The following is an 11,902-nucleotide window of genomic DNA, read 5'->3' on the forward strand; positions in this document are numbered from 1 at the left end:
ACCCTGTAGACAATAACCTCATGAATACATGATACCATGTCCCCCAACAGAATTCTGCATTGCAAGCAAACAGAACAGCAGGTGCACAGGGAGTTTTATGAGGACTTAGGCCAGTCTCGTCTGAATCTCCCAACTCACAGAAGTAGGGTGTGTCTCCAAGGCAAGGTCACAGCGTGGTCTCACCTGCAGCTTTTGTGGATTGTGTCATGCGGAACCCTGGGCAACGTCGTCTCACCCCAGTGTTGTTGTCTTTCTTGCCATGTTTTCCTTTTCTTTTCCTAAAGTATTTTATTAGAGATGTTACACACACTCATTGCTGAAAAAGACAAAAGTGGTCCAGAATCCTCTCTCCCCAGGAATAAAAAAAAACACTAAAATAAAATTTTTAATGCTTTTGTTTTCATTTTATTTGAAAGGCAGAGACACAGAGAAATCTTTCAGCCACTGCTTCACTCCCCAAATGCCCGTAACAGCTGGGGCTGGGGCCAGGTTGAAGCCAGGAGCCAGGAACTCAACCCGGGTCTCCCAAGTCGGGCGGTAGGGACGGAGGTCCCTGAGCCCTCCCTGCCTTCCCTGTGCAGTAGCAGGAAGCTGGACCAGAAACAGAGCCAGGACTCAGACCCGGGCAGCCCCTTTAGCCTCTGTGCCAAATGCCGGCCCCCAAACACTAAAATTCTGATAGCAATTCTCAGAGCACCGGGCTCCCTCTTGTGTGTTTATTAATTATGCTTTTCCAGTTGCACGGAACCACCCAGCTGGAAGGTTTGTTTTTCTTTTGTTTTCTCTCTGGAGTCTCTCTCCTGGAGGTCAGCCCTCTAAACTCCGCGAGTGAGGAGGGAGCGGGGCTGTTTGGAGCTGTGTCCAAGTCCAAGTAGTCACCTCCCTGCTTTGGGGCCGAAAGGGATTGTGAGCATTTTTATGTCGCCGTTATTGATATTTATATGCATGAGCTGCCCCTGTCACTTGGGTTGTTTTTGCCTTAGGATTTCTTTTTTAGCTCTGGTTGCTATCTGATCCTTTGAAATTGATTGAATCTTGGTAATGGCTGGAATTGGCTTTGGCCTTGAGACCTTAATTTGTAAGGATGATTGGCGGGGCCCCTGGCCCCCCTCTCTGGAATCCCCTGGGTAGCTGAGAGCGCGCAGAGCAGGCTGGAGGGGAGGAGCCGAGGGAGGCTGCGGGTCCGCGCCTCCGGTAACCTAGCAACCGGCGCCGTAGCAACGGGGAGGGGGCGGGACCTAGGAAGGAAGTCGGAAGCTAGCAGCCCCAAGTCTCGCGAGAGTTGCGTTTGCGCGCGAACTCTAACTACAGGGGTCCAGGGGTGGGACGGTGACTGCTTTCTGGGCAGGGGTTCCCTGAGGGACGCCACAGCCACTGCGGACCCGGTCACCTTGGTCCCCCAGCCATGGAGAGCTCAGCCGTCCAGCAGCAGGAGCAGCCCGCGGCGGCCAAGATGCGGAACCTGCCGTGGTAGGAGCGGGCGCGGCGGGCGCGGCGGGCAGGGGTCGGCCGCGCGCGGGGGCGCAGGTGGCGGCCCTCCTGGGCCCGCGGCCGGGTGCCAGCCGGGTGACAGCGCCGGGGCTCGATCCCGCGTTCCTCTGGCCATAGTCTGCCGTGGAGCTGCTGGTCAAGCTCTAGACCGGAGTAGCGGAGGAGCCCGGGGCGGGCTGCCCTCGGACGCCGCGGAGCGGATCAGGCGCCCTGCTGGGCGGCGGTGGAGGCTGGCGCGCGGTGGAGAGGGCACCCGATTCGCCTGGGACGCAGGCGGGACGCCAGGCTTGGGACCTTGGGTTGCTGCCGGTGGTCCGAGTTCAGATCCTGGCGCTTCCCCGTCCCGTGTCCACGACTAGGGTGGGGGCAGGGGCGCATCAGGCAGCATTTGCGCGGTGGCACATTTGTACTTGCCGCATTTCCCGTCACCCCGAGAGGAGCCACTCCCCGTTTTTGCCTGTTCTGGGCTCTCCGTGTCAGTGGCATCACACGATGTGTGGCGAGTGTCAGAATTCCATTGTATGCATAGAGGGCACTTCCTCTGTACCTGCGTCCGGCGGTGGGTGTTGGGTAGGAGTTCCCTGTGGAAGTCTCTGTCGGTGCCCACTCAGGTTGACATCGGAGGCAGACAGCTGGACAGGTGAGATGAGAGCGCCATCTCCCATCTGGGGCTGTTAACATGATGGGCTAGTTACTGCACTGAGTGGGGGACGCGGACAGGGGAGCTGTCGTGTGCCTTGTACGATGTAGTGACACCCAGTTGTCACCACTAGAAATGTCACCAGGTAGCCCCGGATCGCCCTGGTGGAGAACCACAGGTCTATACGGGAACCTACAAGGCTTCCTTTCTCTTCCTCTTTGAGTTGGGATACGAAAGGGTTCTTCTGCACATAGGAAATGTTCTCGAGTTTACGCATGTCGTATATATTCTGAATTGTATTGCAGGGTCGAAAAGTACCGGCCACAGACGCTGAACGATCTCATTTCTCACCGGGACATCCTGAGTACCAGTGAGTACCTGGGGTTAGTTACTCGTGTCTGCTGAGTAGAAGTTCACAGCCTGATCAGGCTCGTGGGCTGCGGCTGTAGGCGTCGAGCCCTCCCCTCTCCTTGCTGCCTTTGCCTCTGACTTGCCCACAGCCTGGGTGCGGAGCCCGCGGCTCCCGGGGCTGGGCCAGTCCCAGGGACTGACGGTGGCGCCCTGTCTTCCTCAGTTCAGAAATTCATTAGTGAAGACCGACTGCCACACCTGCTTCTCTACGGCCCTCCGGGGACAGGAAAGACGTCCACCATCCTCGCCTGTGCTAAACAGCTGTACAAAGACAAAGAATTCGGCTCCATGGTCTTGGAGGTAAACAGGGTTATTCTTACTCCACAAAGGACTCCGCCTCTTAACTTGCCCTGTGCTGGTTTTATTATAACTTCAAGTGTAAGTGGTCCCTCGGCACTTGAGAAAGAAGCAGGTTGGACGTGAGGTGGTGGACTCCACTCTTCTCCGCGTGCTTGTCTTGGTCCAGTTGGTGCCTGCCTGCCAAGGCGGTTGTGGGCCTGTGGTTCCCTTCGCCCAGCCCCTCCTGGGCCCCGCCCCTCCAGGGCCCCGCCCCTCCCGGGTCCCGCCCCTCCTGGGCCCCTCCTGCCTTCCCGGCGGCCCCTGCACTGCTTGCTGCCCGGAAGGCCGAGCCGCATCGCCTCTACGCTCCCTTTGCCCCCTGGCTCCTGGATGGGTTGGCCAGTAGGAGCCCTGGCAGGGAAACGGGGACAGAAGAGAGTGGTGCCCAGACCTGTCCTGGGGGTGACCGCCAGCAGGCGCTGCCCCCACACACACAGGGCACAGCTCACGGGTGACGTCCCTCCCTCCCTCTCCAGGGTGCGTGGTCCTGTGCCCCACCCCCCAGCACCTTTTAAGTCATCACTTCATTGAATTCTCTTCAAGTGACTGCATTTGAGTAGATTGCTGGGACCCGGGATGGTACACGTGTATTATAAAAGTCCAAATACTGTTTCTGTAAGAAAAAACCGTGTATCTTACTTTATGGGTTGTGGTAGCCGGGATGTACATTGTTCTGCCAGGGCCTGGGGTGCTGTCGGGTGCGGCCTGGCCAGTGAATCCTTTCCGGGTTCTGGGAGCGCCCGCCCTCGAAGGCTTGGGAAAGGTGCCGTTTGCCTTTCAGAATGCAGGGTAGTGGCTTAGTGAGTTTTGAGGACAGCTGGTTTTTATTTTATTTATTTATTTATTTTTCTTTTGACAGGAAGAGTTAGAGACAGCGAGAAAGGTTTTCCTTCCATTGGTTCACCCCCAAAATGGCTGCAATGGCTAGAGCTATGCCCATCCGAAGCCAGGAGCCAGGTGCTTCTCCTGGTCTCCCATGGGGTGCAGGGCCCAAGCACTTGGGCCATCCTCCACTGCACTCCCAGGCCACAGCAGAGAGCTGGACTGGAAGAGGGGCAACCGGGACAAAATCTGGTGCCCCGACCGGGACTAGAACCTGGGGTGCCGGCGCCGCAGGCGGAGGATTAGCCTAGTGAGCTGCGGCTGTCATTAGACCATGAAAACTAGTCCACTGAACTGAACTGATGAAAAATACCTGAAAACCAGGAATCCTGGGGCAGGCGATGTGACGCAGCAGGTGGAACGGCCACTTGGGCGGCCGCAGCCCTACAGGAGAGCCTGCTGTGTCCCCGCTCCCTGCTCACGCATCCTGGGATGCAGCAGGAGACCCGCCTACGTGGGAGACCTGGGTGGAGCTCCTGGCTCCTGGCTTTGGCCTGGCACGGTCAGATGCAGGCATTTGGGAGTGAATGAGCAAACGGTTCTGTCTCTGTCACTCTTTCAGGTAGATGAAGATAGATGACAGCAAAAATAAAAGCGGGAATTTATAGAAAGCAAATTGTGGTTTCTGATTTTGGGTTTTCTTCTTCCACATTTAGCTGAATGCGTCGGACGACCGAGGAATTGATATCGTTCGGGGACCAATCCTGAGCTTTGCTAGCACAAGGACAATATTTAAGTAAGAATTATTTGCATGCTTTCTCCCCTTGGAAATTTTGATCCGTGAGGCGATGTGGCTTAGTTTTCCAGTTTTTGAAGGGGGAGAAAGAGGGCCTTGTCAAAAACAGCATGAAAAATAAAGTTCCCGCATGGTGGTAAGGAATATGACAATGCAAATGGTAAGATAGAATATTATCTAAACCTACACCAGCAAGTGCCTTCAGGAAGCACTGGCTTCATCTCGTTAGCAGACCAAGGACTGGCCACAGCCTGCCTGGGTGTTAGGCCCAGACAAGCGAGTTGGAGTTTAAACAAGAAAACAGATCTGGAAGAATACGTAGGCTGTGTGGAGACGGATGAAACCCAGAGAAGGAGGGTCCATGGGCAGGGGCAGTGACGGGTGGAGGAGGAAGGCAGCAGGGAGGGCACCGGGGAGGGCGGAAGTTGGACCTCGGTTCCCGGCCAGGGCTGCAGGCACAGTGGGCACTTCCTCTGTGGCCACGGACGTCAGGCCTGCTTCAAGGTCTGGGAGCAGTAGCCTGTGAGGACGGAGTTCAGGCCTGGGCGGTGCAGCGACACAGTGCCGTGTGTCTTCCTAGGAAGGGCTTCAAGCTGGTGATCTTGGATGAAGCTGATGCCATGACTCAGGACGCCCAGAATGCCTTGCGAAGAGGTGAGAGGAGCTGCCGAGGGCCGCGCTGGAGGCCCCGAGACGCCCGTGGCTTCTTCTCTGTTTCCGTTCAGCTCGTGGTCCAGAGAAGCCTCTGTCCTCTCTCCTGCATCCCTACGTGCCCCGAGCAAATGCCCCTCGCCCTAGCGGGGCTTCCACTCAGAGCTGTAGGGGCGCGTCCTGTCGGGCCTCCTAAGGTGGGCGCTCTCTGCTGTCACCCTCCTGTGCCTCTGGACCTCACTCACGCTTGGGAATTTGCATCGTTCCAAACTATTGGACCTTTCTGGAGGCACTGCCCTCGGATCCCAAGTGGCCACGTTGGAAACGGATACTGGAGTTTGGCGGCGCTCGGAAAACAGACCCTGCTTCCCCACTCATGCGCCGGTGAACCGGGCCGGCAGCGAGGGATCCGTGCCGAGTGTGTCTTGTGGGTCCGAGGCCGTCCGTCTGTCTTAAAGGGGACTTGGACTCTGTTAGGGTGCTGAGCGGATCAGCCCGAGAGGAGTTGGGAAGGGAAGGAGCGGTTCGTGTGCATATGGGGGGTGGCTGCTTGGAGCACAGAGGAGGGGGAGGAGGGGGCTGCTTGGAGCACAGCTTCTGCTCCCCAGCACAGTAACAGTGCTTCTTCAGCCTCGTGTTCTGTGGAGTGACTGTCAGTCTGGGCAGGTCCCTGCCTGGGAACACAGGGTCCCCGCGTGGGACTCCCCTCGCCATGCCTGCTGCTCCCCGGGTCTCTCAGGCCTGCAGCGAGATCCGCCCCCTCCTGCCCAGGAGAGTGTGAAGCTGAGAAGTTTATGCAAAGGACAGGAACTCTGGGTCGCTGGTGTCAGTGGGAGGAGGGGCGAGCGGGCCAGAATCCTGGCGAACCATCAGAAAGAAAATGTCCCGTGAGATCCCCAGGAGGCGGCAGGTCCGTCAGCTTCTGCAGAGGGAGTTGCTGCCTCCCGTCCCGAAGCCCCGCCTCTCCCCCAGAGGTCGACCCCCTCCAGTTTGCACTCTGGAACCGAGAATGTCGGGGGTGGGGGTCCTTAGAAGAATGTGCGGTTGTATTTTCCCTCCCCAGTGATTGAGAAATTCACCGAAAACACCAGGTTCTGCCTCATCTGTAACTACCTGTCCAAGATCATCCCCGCCTTGCAGTCCCGGTGCACGCGGTTCCGATTCGGGCCCCTGACGCCGGAACTCATGGTCCCGCGCCTGGAACACGTGGTGGAGGAGGAGAAGTGAGTGTGCTGATGGGCGAGGGAGGCCCGGGGTGATGGCTGGTTCCCACTCACGCGCTCGGCACGGTCACCTCTGGCGCCTGGCACCTTGCCGACTTCCTCCTCCTGGAAGTCCCTCGGTTCTTGTCTTGTCTTCCCTGATGCCACCCTCCTCGCCTGGAAGCGGGCCTGATTCCGCTGCCTCCTCTTTGTCATCGCAGACAACACGTGGCCCAGTCCCTCCTGCGGGGACGCTGCAGCCTGTTGTGGACTAGAAGGCGTGTCCTGAGATGTCACATCCGCGGAGTCAGATGCCACGCGAGCTGCCTGCCCGCACTGCTGCGGGTTCCGAGCAGGCGCTGGTGCCGCAGTGGCGGGCGGATGGTGCCGGGCTCGTTCCTCTCCAGAGCAGTGGCCCAGCATCGGGACCCCTGGGCCTTAGGGTCTGCCCGGACCTGGCGTGGCTGGGGCTGCTAACGTGGAGTCCACGTCCCTGACGCCAGAGAGAGTTCTAGAGGGCACGCATCGGGAGCGTGTCAGCAGCTCTGGCCTCCTTGTCTTCTAAGGCTGGAGTCACTCCAGGCCGTGCAGGTCCCCTCCGCGAATGCGTGTGCTCCCAGGAGGCCCCGTAATGAGTGCTTCTGCCTGTTTCCTTTCAGGGTCTATGTCAGTGAAGACGGCATGAAAGCTCTCATAACTCTGTCGAGCGGGGACATGCGGAGAGCCCTGAACATTCTGCAGGTAGGGCCCGGCTCGCCGCCAGCCCCGGCCCCGCGCTTTGCCGTCGTTTTTGATGAAAGGTCTAAGCAGCAGGACCGCCACTCTGCATTCAGAGGCCTAGACCCGCCCACGCCCACGCCCCAGCCTTAGTGTGTGGAGGAGTTGAAACATTTGTGCTAAGCAGGCAGAAGTAGGGAGGATTCTGCAGCCGCACAGCCCAGCCGGCAAGCAGCAGCCCCACTCGGAAAGTACGCGGGGCCGGGCCGTCCTGCGCGCAGTAACATCGCTGCCTCAGCAGGCTCCTCCTGGCCCACCGCGGCCTGGGGCTGTGGGGCAGCCTCGAGGGTCCTCCCTCTGTCTGCAGAGCACCAACATGGCCTTCGGGAAGGTGACGGAGGAGACCGTGTACACCTGCACGGGGCACCCGCTCAAGTCCGACATCGCCAACATTCTGGACTGGATGTTGAATCAAGACTTCACCACAGCCTACAGGAGTATCCTTTCTCGTGTCCAGGGCCTGGGGCCTGGAGGGGGCCCCGGAGCTCACGCAGCTTGGGCCAGCATCTTAGACCTTGCTGGCCAAGGCTGATGGCGCGTGTGGCTCTGGGCAGCGCCGAGCGGGAGCAGGTGTCTGTGGCTCCCCAGCGTCCCTCCTGAGGGGAAGGGAGGGCAGCCGCAGGGCCGTGGGAGGGAAGGTGCACATCCTTTAAAGCGGCCACTGTTAGCTGTAGTTTTGCTGGGAATGGTGCCCTGAAGCCCTTGGAGAAGGCGTCTGGCTCTGTCCTCTACTAGCAGGAGACAGGAAGCCCTTACTGAAGATAGAACAAAGAGAAGTAAGAATGGGGGCCTAACGTGTGCAGCTTCCAGTTGAAAAGCAGCTGTGTTGGAGTCGTGAGTGCTGCTTTAGAGTTGCTCCGGGAGAGGCGTTTGTTGCAGTGGTTAAGGTGGGGCCAGCGCTGTGGCAGGGGGTCAGGCCCCGGCCTGCAGTGCCGGCATCCCAGATCAAGTCCCAGCCGCTCCACTTCCGATCCAGCTCCTTGCAAATCCACCTTGGAAAGCAGTGGGTGATGGCCCAAGTATTTGGACCCCTGTCACCCAGCTGGGAGACATGGATGGAGTTCTAGACTTCCAGTTTCGGTCTGGCCCAGCCCTGGCTGTCGTGGCCATTTGGGGAGTGAGCCAGCAGTTGGAAGATCATTTGCTATCTCTTCCTTTCTCTCTGTAATTCTGCCTTTCAAATAAATAAATCTCTTCCAAAAAAGACACCTGTATCCCACACTGGAGAGCCTGGTTCGGGTCCTGGCTCCATTCCCAGTGCTAGCTTCCTGCGAACATATCTATTGGGAAACAGAAACCAGCAGATGGCGGTTCAGGTACTTGGGTCCCTGCCACCGGTGGGAGACCTGGGTTGAGTCCCTGGCTCCCAGCTTTGGCCCAGCCCAGCCCAGCCCTGGGTACTATGGGCATTTGGGGCGTGAAGCAGAAGATAGGGGATCCCTCTCTCTGCCTTTCAAATAAATAAAATCAAAGTCACAGAGTTGCTCACTGGGGTTTGGATGCAAAGTTCCTGTAGAATGGGTGTTCTGGGTCTTGCCCCTCGGCCTTAACCGCTCCTGCAGATATCATGGAGTTGAAAACCGTGAAGGGGTTGGCGCTGCATGACATCCTGACGGAGATCCACTTGTTTGTGCACAGAGGTGACGCGTGGCTTTCCCCCACCGGGAGGGGGCGTGCGTGGGGTCACAGATGGTGCCACAGAAGGAGGCTCCATTCTCCAACAAACGGGAATGACGGAGCCTACAGCCGACTCCTTGTTTTTTGGCAGCTCTGTCTCACTGCTATTGAAAAACTTTTTAATCTTTAGAACTGCTGGAGGAAGTAGGGAAAAAACCTCTTGAAGGCTACTTCCTCCCGGAGTTTATCTCCTATGGCAAAAATTAATGTTTGAATTCAGATTTCTGTAAGATTGCTTGCCTGGAAAGAGGAAGCTGCTGTATCCTCATGTAGACCCACGGTGGGGAGTGTCCCGCCCGCTCCCCACGCGCGGCCTGCGAGATGTGTGTTCTGGCCCTGCCAGTGCGACCACGGGAGACCTGAAACCCAGCACCGAGGCGCCAGGCTCGCTTATAAGTCGATCATGTCCTGTGACCCACAAATGATGTTCTGAATGCCCAAACGCCCCGGGCACACAGATTCCCCACCCTGATGTAAGCCACAAGGGTCTTAGGGAAACCCCCCTGAGCTGTCCCCCTGCTGTACCGTCTGTGTAATTGATTCTCGGCTCTGGCAGCCCAGAGGAAATCCCCCCCAGCCCAATTAAACGGGTCTTGGGGAGCCCCGGGCCTGCGTGTCTCCCCAGACTCCCAGGGGAGCCTCGGCCGGGCCTTTTCAGCTCTCGTCTCCACAGCAGCCATCTGCAGACTGGAGCCTTCTCGGGGCCGTGCACGCTGGTTCTGCCTGCTCGTGTGTTTTTAAACTGGGAGGGCGAGACCTGCCCGGGGCTGCGGGCGCTGTGCTGCGGGCTTCCATGTGTACCAGGGAGTACCAGGGAGTCCGCTAATTGGTCTTTTTTTACTCTATGAAGAAACGCAGGATAGAGTGGGTGAAAATGGGGAGGCCCACACCACATGTACGTTCATCTTAGAGGTGCATTTGTTCAAGCCCCGCCTGAGGCCTCCGGAGTTCAGTTAGCTGTTTGCTGTTTATACTCGAGCTTTTTCCCGTGGAAAAGACGGACAGACCCTCACTCACTGCACTTCCTTCTCCCTCAGTTGACTTCCCGTCGTCAGTTCGAATACACCTGCTGACTAAAATGGCAGATATTGAGTGAGTGACTTTCCGTTTTAATTCTTTCCTTTTCCCCCACTCCCTGCTGTTTGATCTTGAAATGCTTGGTTTCAGGCCGGCACCGCAGCTCACTAGGCTAATCCTCCGCCTGCGGCGCCGGCACACCAGGTTCTAGTCCCAGTCGGGGCACCGGATTCTGTCCCGGTTGCCCCTCTTCCAGGCCAGCTCTCTGCTGTGGCCAGGGAGTGCAGTGGAGGATGGCCCAAGTGCTTGGGCCCTGCACCCCATGGGAGACCAGGAGAAGCACCTGGCTCCTGCCATCAGATCAGCGCGGTGTGCCGGCCGCAGCACGCCAGCCATTGGAGGGTGAACCAACGGCAAAGGAAGACCTTTCTCTCTGTCTCTCTCTCTCACTGTCCACTCTGCCTGTCAAAAAAAAAAAAAAAAAAAAAAAGAAATGCTTGGTTTCAGCCTTGTCTAAATCGTTCATACACAACAGAATCTACTTAGTGGTACTGAGTGTTATGTGGCAAAAGACAGTGGCTTCTTATTTAGGCATCGGAATAGCAGCAGGGAGTGGCACCGGGCAGTTAGATTTGGGATGAGGGCCTCTCTGGAGACCTCAGAGGCCTGGCCCACATTGGTTCTGGGGACGCTTGCTGTCTGGGAGGCCAGCTATTCAGTCCAGACATCTAGGTCATGTGGGGACGGCCAGCTACCCAGCTGTTACTAAGGCATTCTGGCATACGCTTTAGCATGTCGAGGGGAAAGCAACAACAAACTCCTTTTCCCACTCTGCCTGGTCAGCAAACACTGTCATTAGCCCCCAGTGAGGCCGGCAGCTGTCATCCAGGTAGAGTGTTGGGGTCAGACACCCATCAGCTCGCCCTGGGGTGGGGGTGTGGCTTTCTCCTGCACGCAGGGGCCGCACGAGCCGCTGGCAGCCTGCCGCACTGGCACAGGTCAGCCAAACTTGCTAGTGAAGCGTCGCAACCCAGAGGAAGAAAATGTCGGCTTTACTTCCCTCGTAATGCGTCTTGCAGGTGAAGAAACAGTCCTCTATCCCATTCATCCTGCGTATAAACATGGCTGTCTATAACTACAATTTAAAAAATGTCATTTATCCTCACCAGTTTGTTAGATTTATAAAGTCCGTGTTTAAGGCTGAACAGAAAACGTTAGAGGGACAAAAATCCAAGCTCGCTGCCCAGGGTGCCTTTTTGTCAGCTCCCACCCCCCTTTAAACAGACTGCTCAGCCTCGGCTGTGAGAGGGCGGCTCTGTCCTCATGCTTCCCGTGCTGGCTTCCTGCAGGTACAGACTTGCTGTTGGCACCAACGAGAAGATCCAGCTGAGCTCCCTCATCGCTGCTTTTCAAGTCACCAGGGACCTGATTGTGGCAGACGCCTAGGTGCTCCCGGGCCTGCGGGCCCCAGCTTTGGGGCCCCGCTGTGCCTCGAGAACAGAGGACCCAGTTACAGGACAGGGAGTGAGCCGCCGTCCCCCTAGCCTGGGGCACCACTGTTCCTGCCGTACGTGGGTGCACCTGCAGATGCGGGGCACCACGGTCCCGGGGGTCCAGCACGGGCTTCTCTCTGCACTGCCCCGGCTGTCTTGTAGTCGGGGGGAAAACCTGATTTTCAGCATTGAAGCTTTTTATCTTTCAGGTGCTAGACGACAGGAAGTTGGCCTGTCTTTTGGTCTGGAACATAAAGGCTTCAAATCTAATGTCCTAGTCTCTGCCAATGCAGCCTTAAGCACCTCCCACGTTAAGTTTACGTGTGTCATCTGCGGCACTGTTTTGGCCAAAACAATGAACTCTTAAGAATAAAACACTGCTGGGCTGCTGTTGTGGCAGAGCAGGGTAAGCCGCCGCCTGCCACGTGGGAATCCCGTGTGAGCCCCAGCGCCAGCGCCAGCTAATGCACCTGGGAAAGCCGCAGCAGGTGGCCCACGGACACGTGGGTGACCCAGTGGATGGAAGATCGTTGTAACTCTGCCTTGCAAATAAATAAATGTTTTAAAAAAAGGAAACAGAGTTCTC

General features: G+C 57.4%; 1 protein-coding gene across 1 annotated transcript; it reads left to right on the forward strand.

The window, feature by feature from the left end:
• Positions 1 to 1,231: 1,231 nt before the first annotated feature.
• RFC5 (replication factor C subunit 5) lies at positions 1,232 to 11,892 on the forward strand. The gene is made up of 11 exons (XM_051826874.3): positions 1,232 to 1,470; positions 2,437 to 2,501; positions 2,706 to 2,842; positions 4,420 to 4,499; positions 5,080 to 5,153; positions 6,214 to 6,373; positions 7,012 to 7,093; positions 7,437 to 7,566; positions 8,692 to 8,769; positions 9,844 to 9,898; positions 11,173 to 11,892. The coding sequence occupies exons 1-11, from the start codon at positions 1,406 to 1,408 to the stop codon at positions 11,267 to 11,269; spliced, it is 1,023 nt and encodes a 340-aa protein (XP_051682834.1). The 5' UTR covers positions 1,232 to 1,405; the 3' UTR covers positions 11,270 to 11,892.
• Positions 11,893 to 11,902: the final 10 nt, after the last annotated feature.

Source organism: Oryctolagus cuniculus, chromosome 21 (assembly GCF_051225735.1).
Source record: "Oryctolagus cuniculus isolate XC-2025 breed Fujian yellow rabbit chromosome 21, ASM5122573v1, whole genome shotgun sequence".
NCBI lineage: Eukaryota > Metazoa > Chordata > Mammalia > Lagomorpha > Leporidae > Oryctolagus > Oryctolagus cuniculus.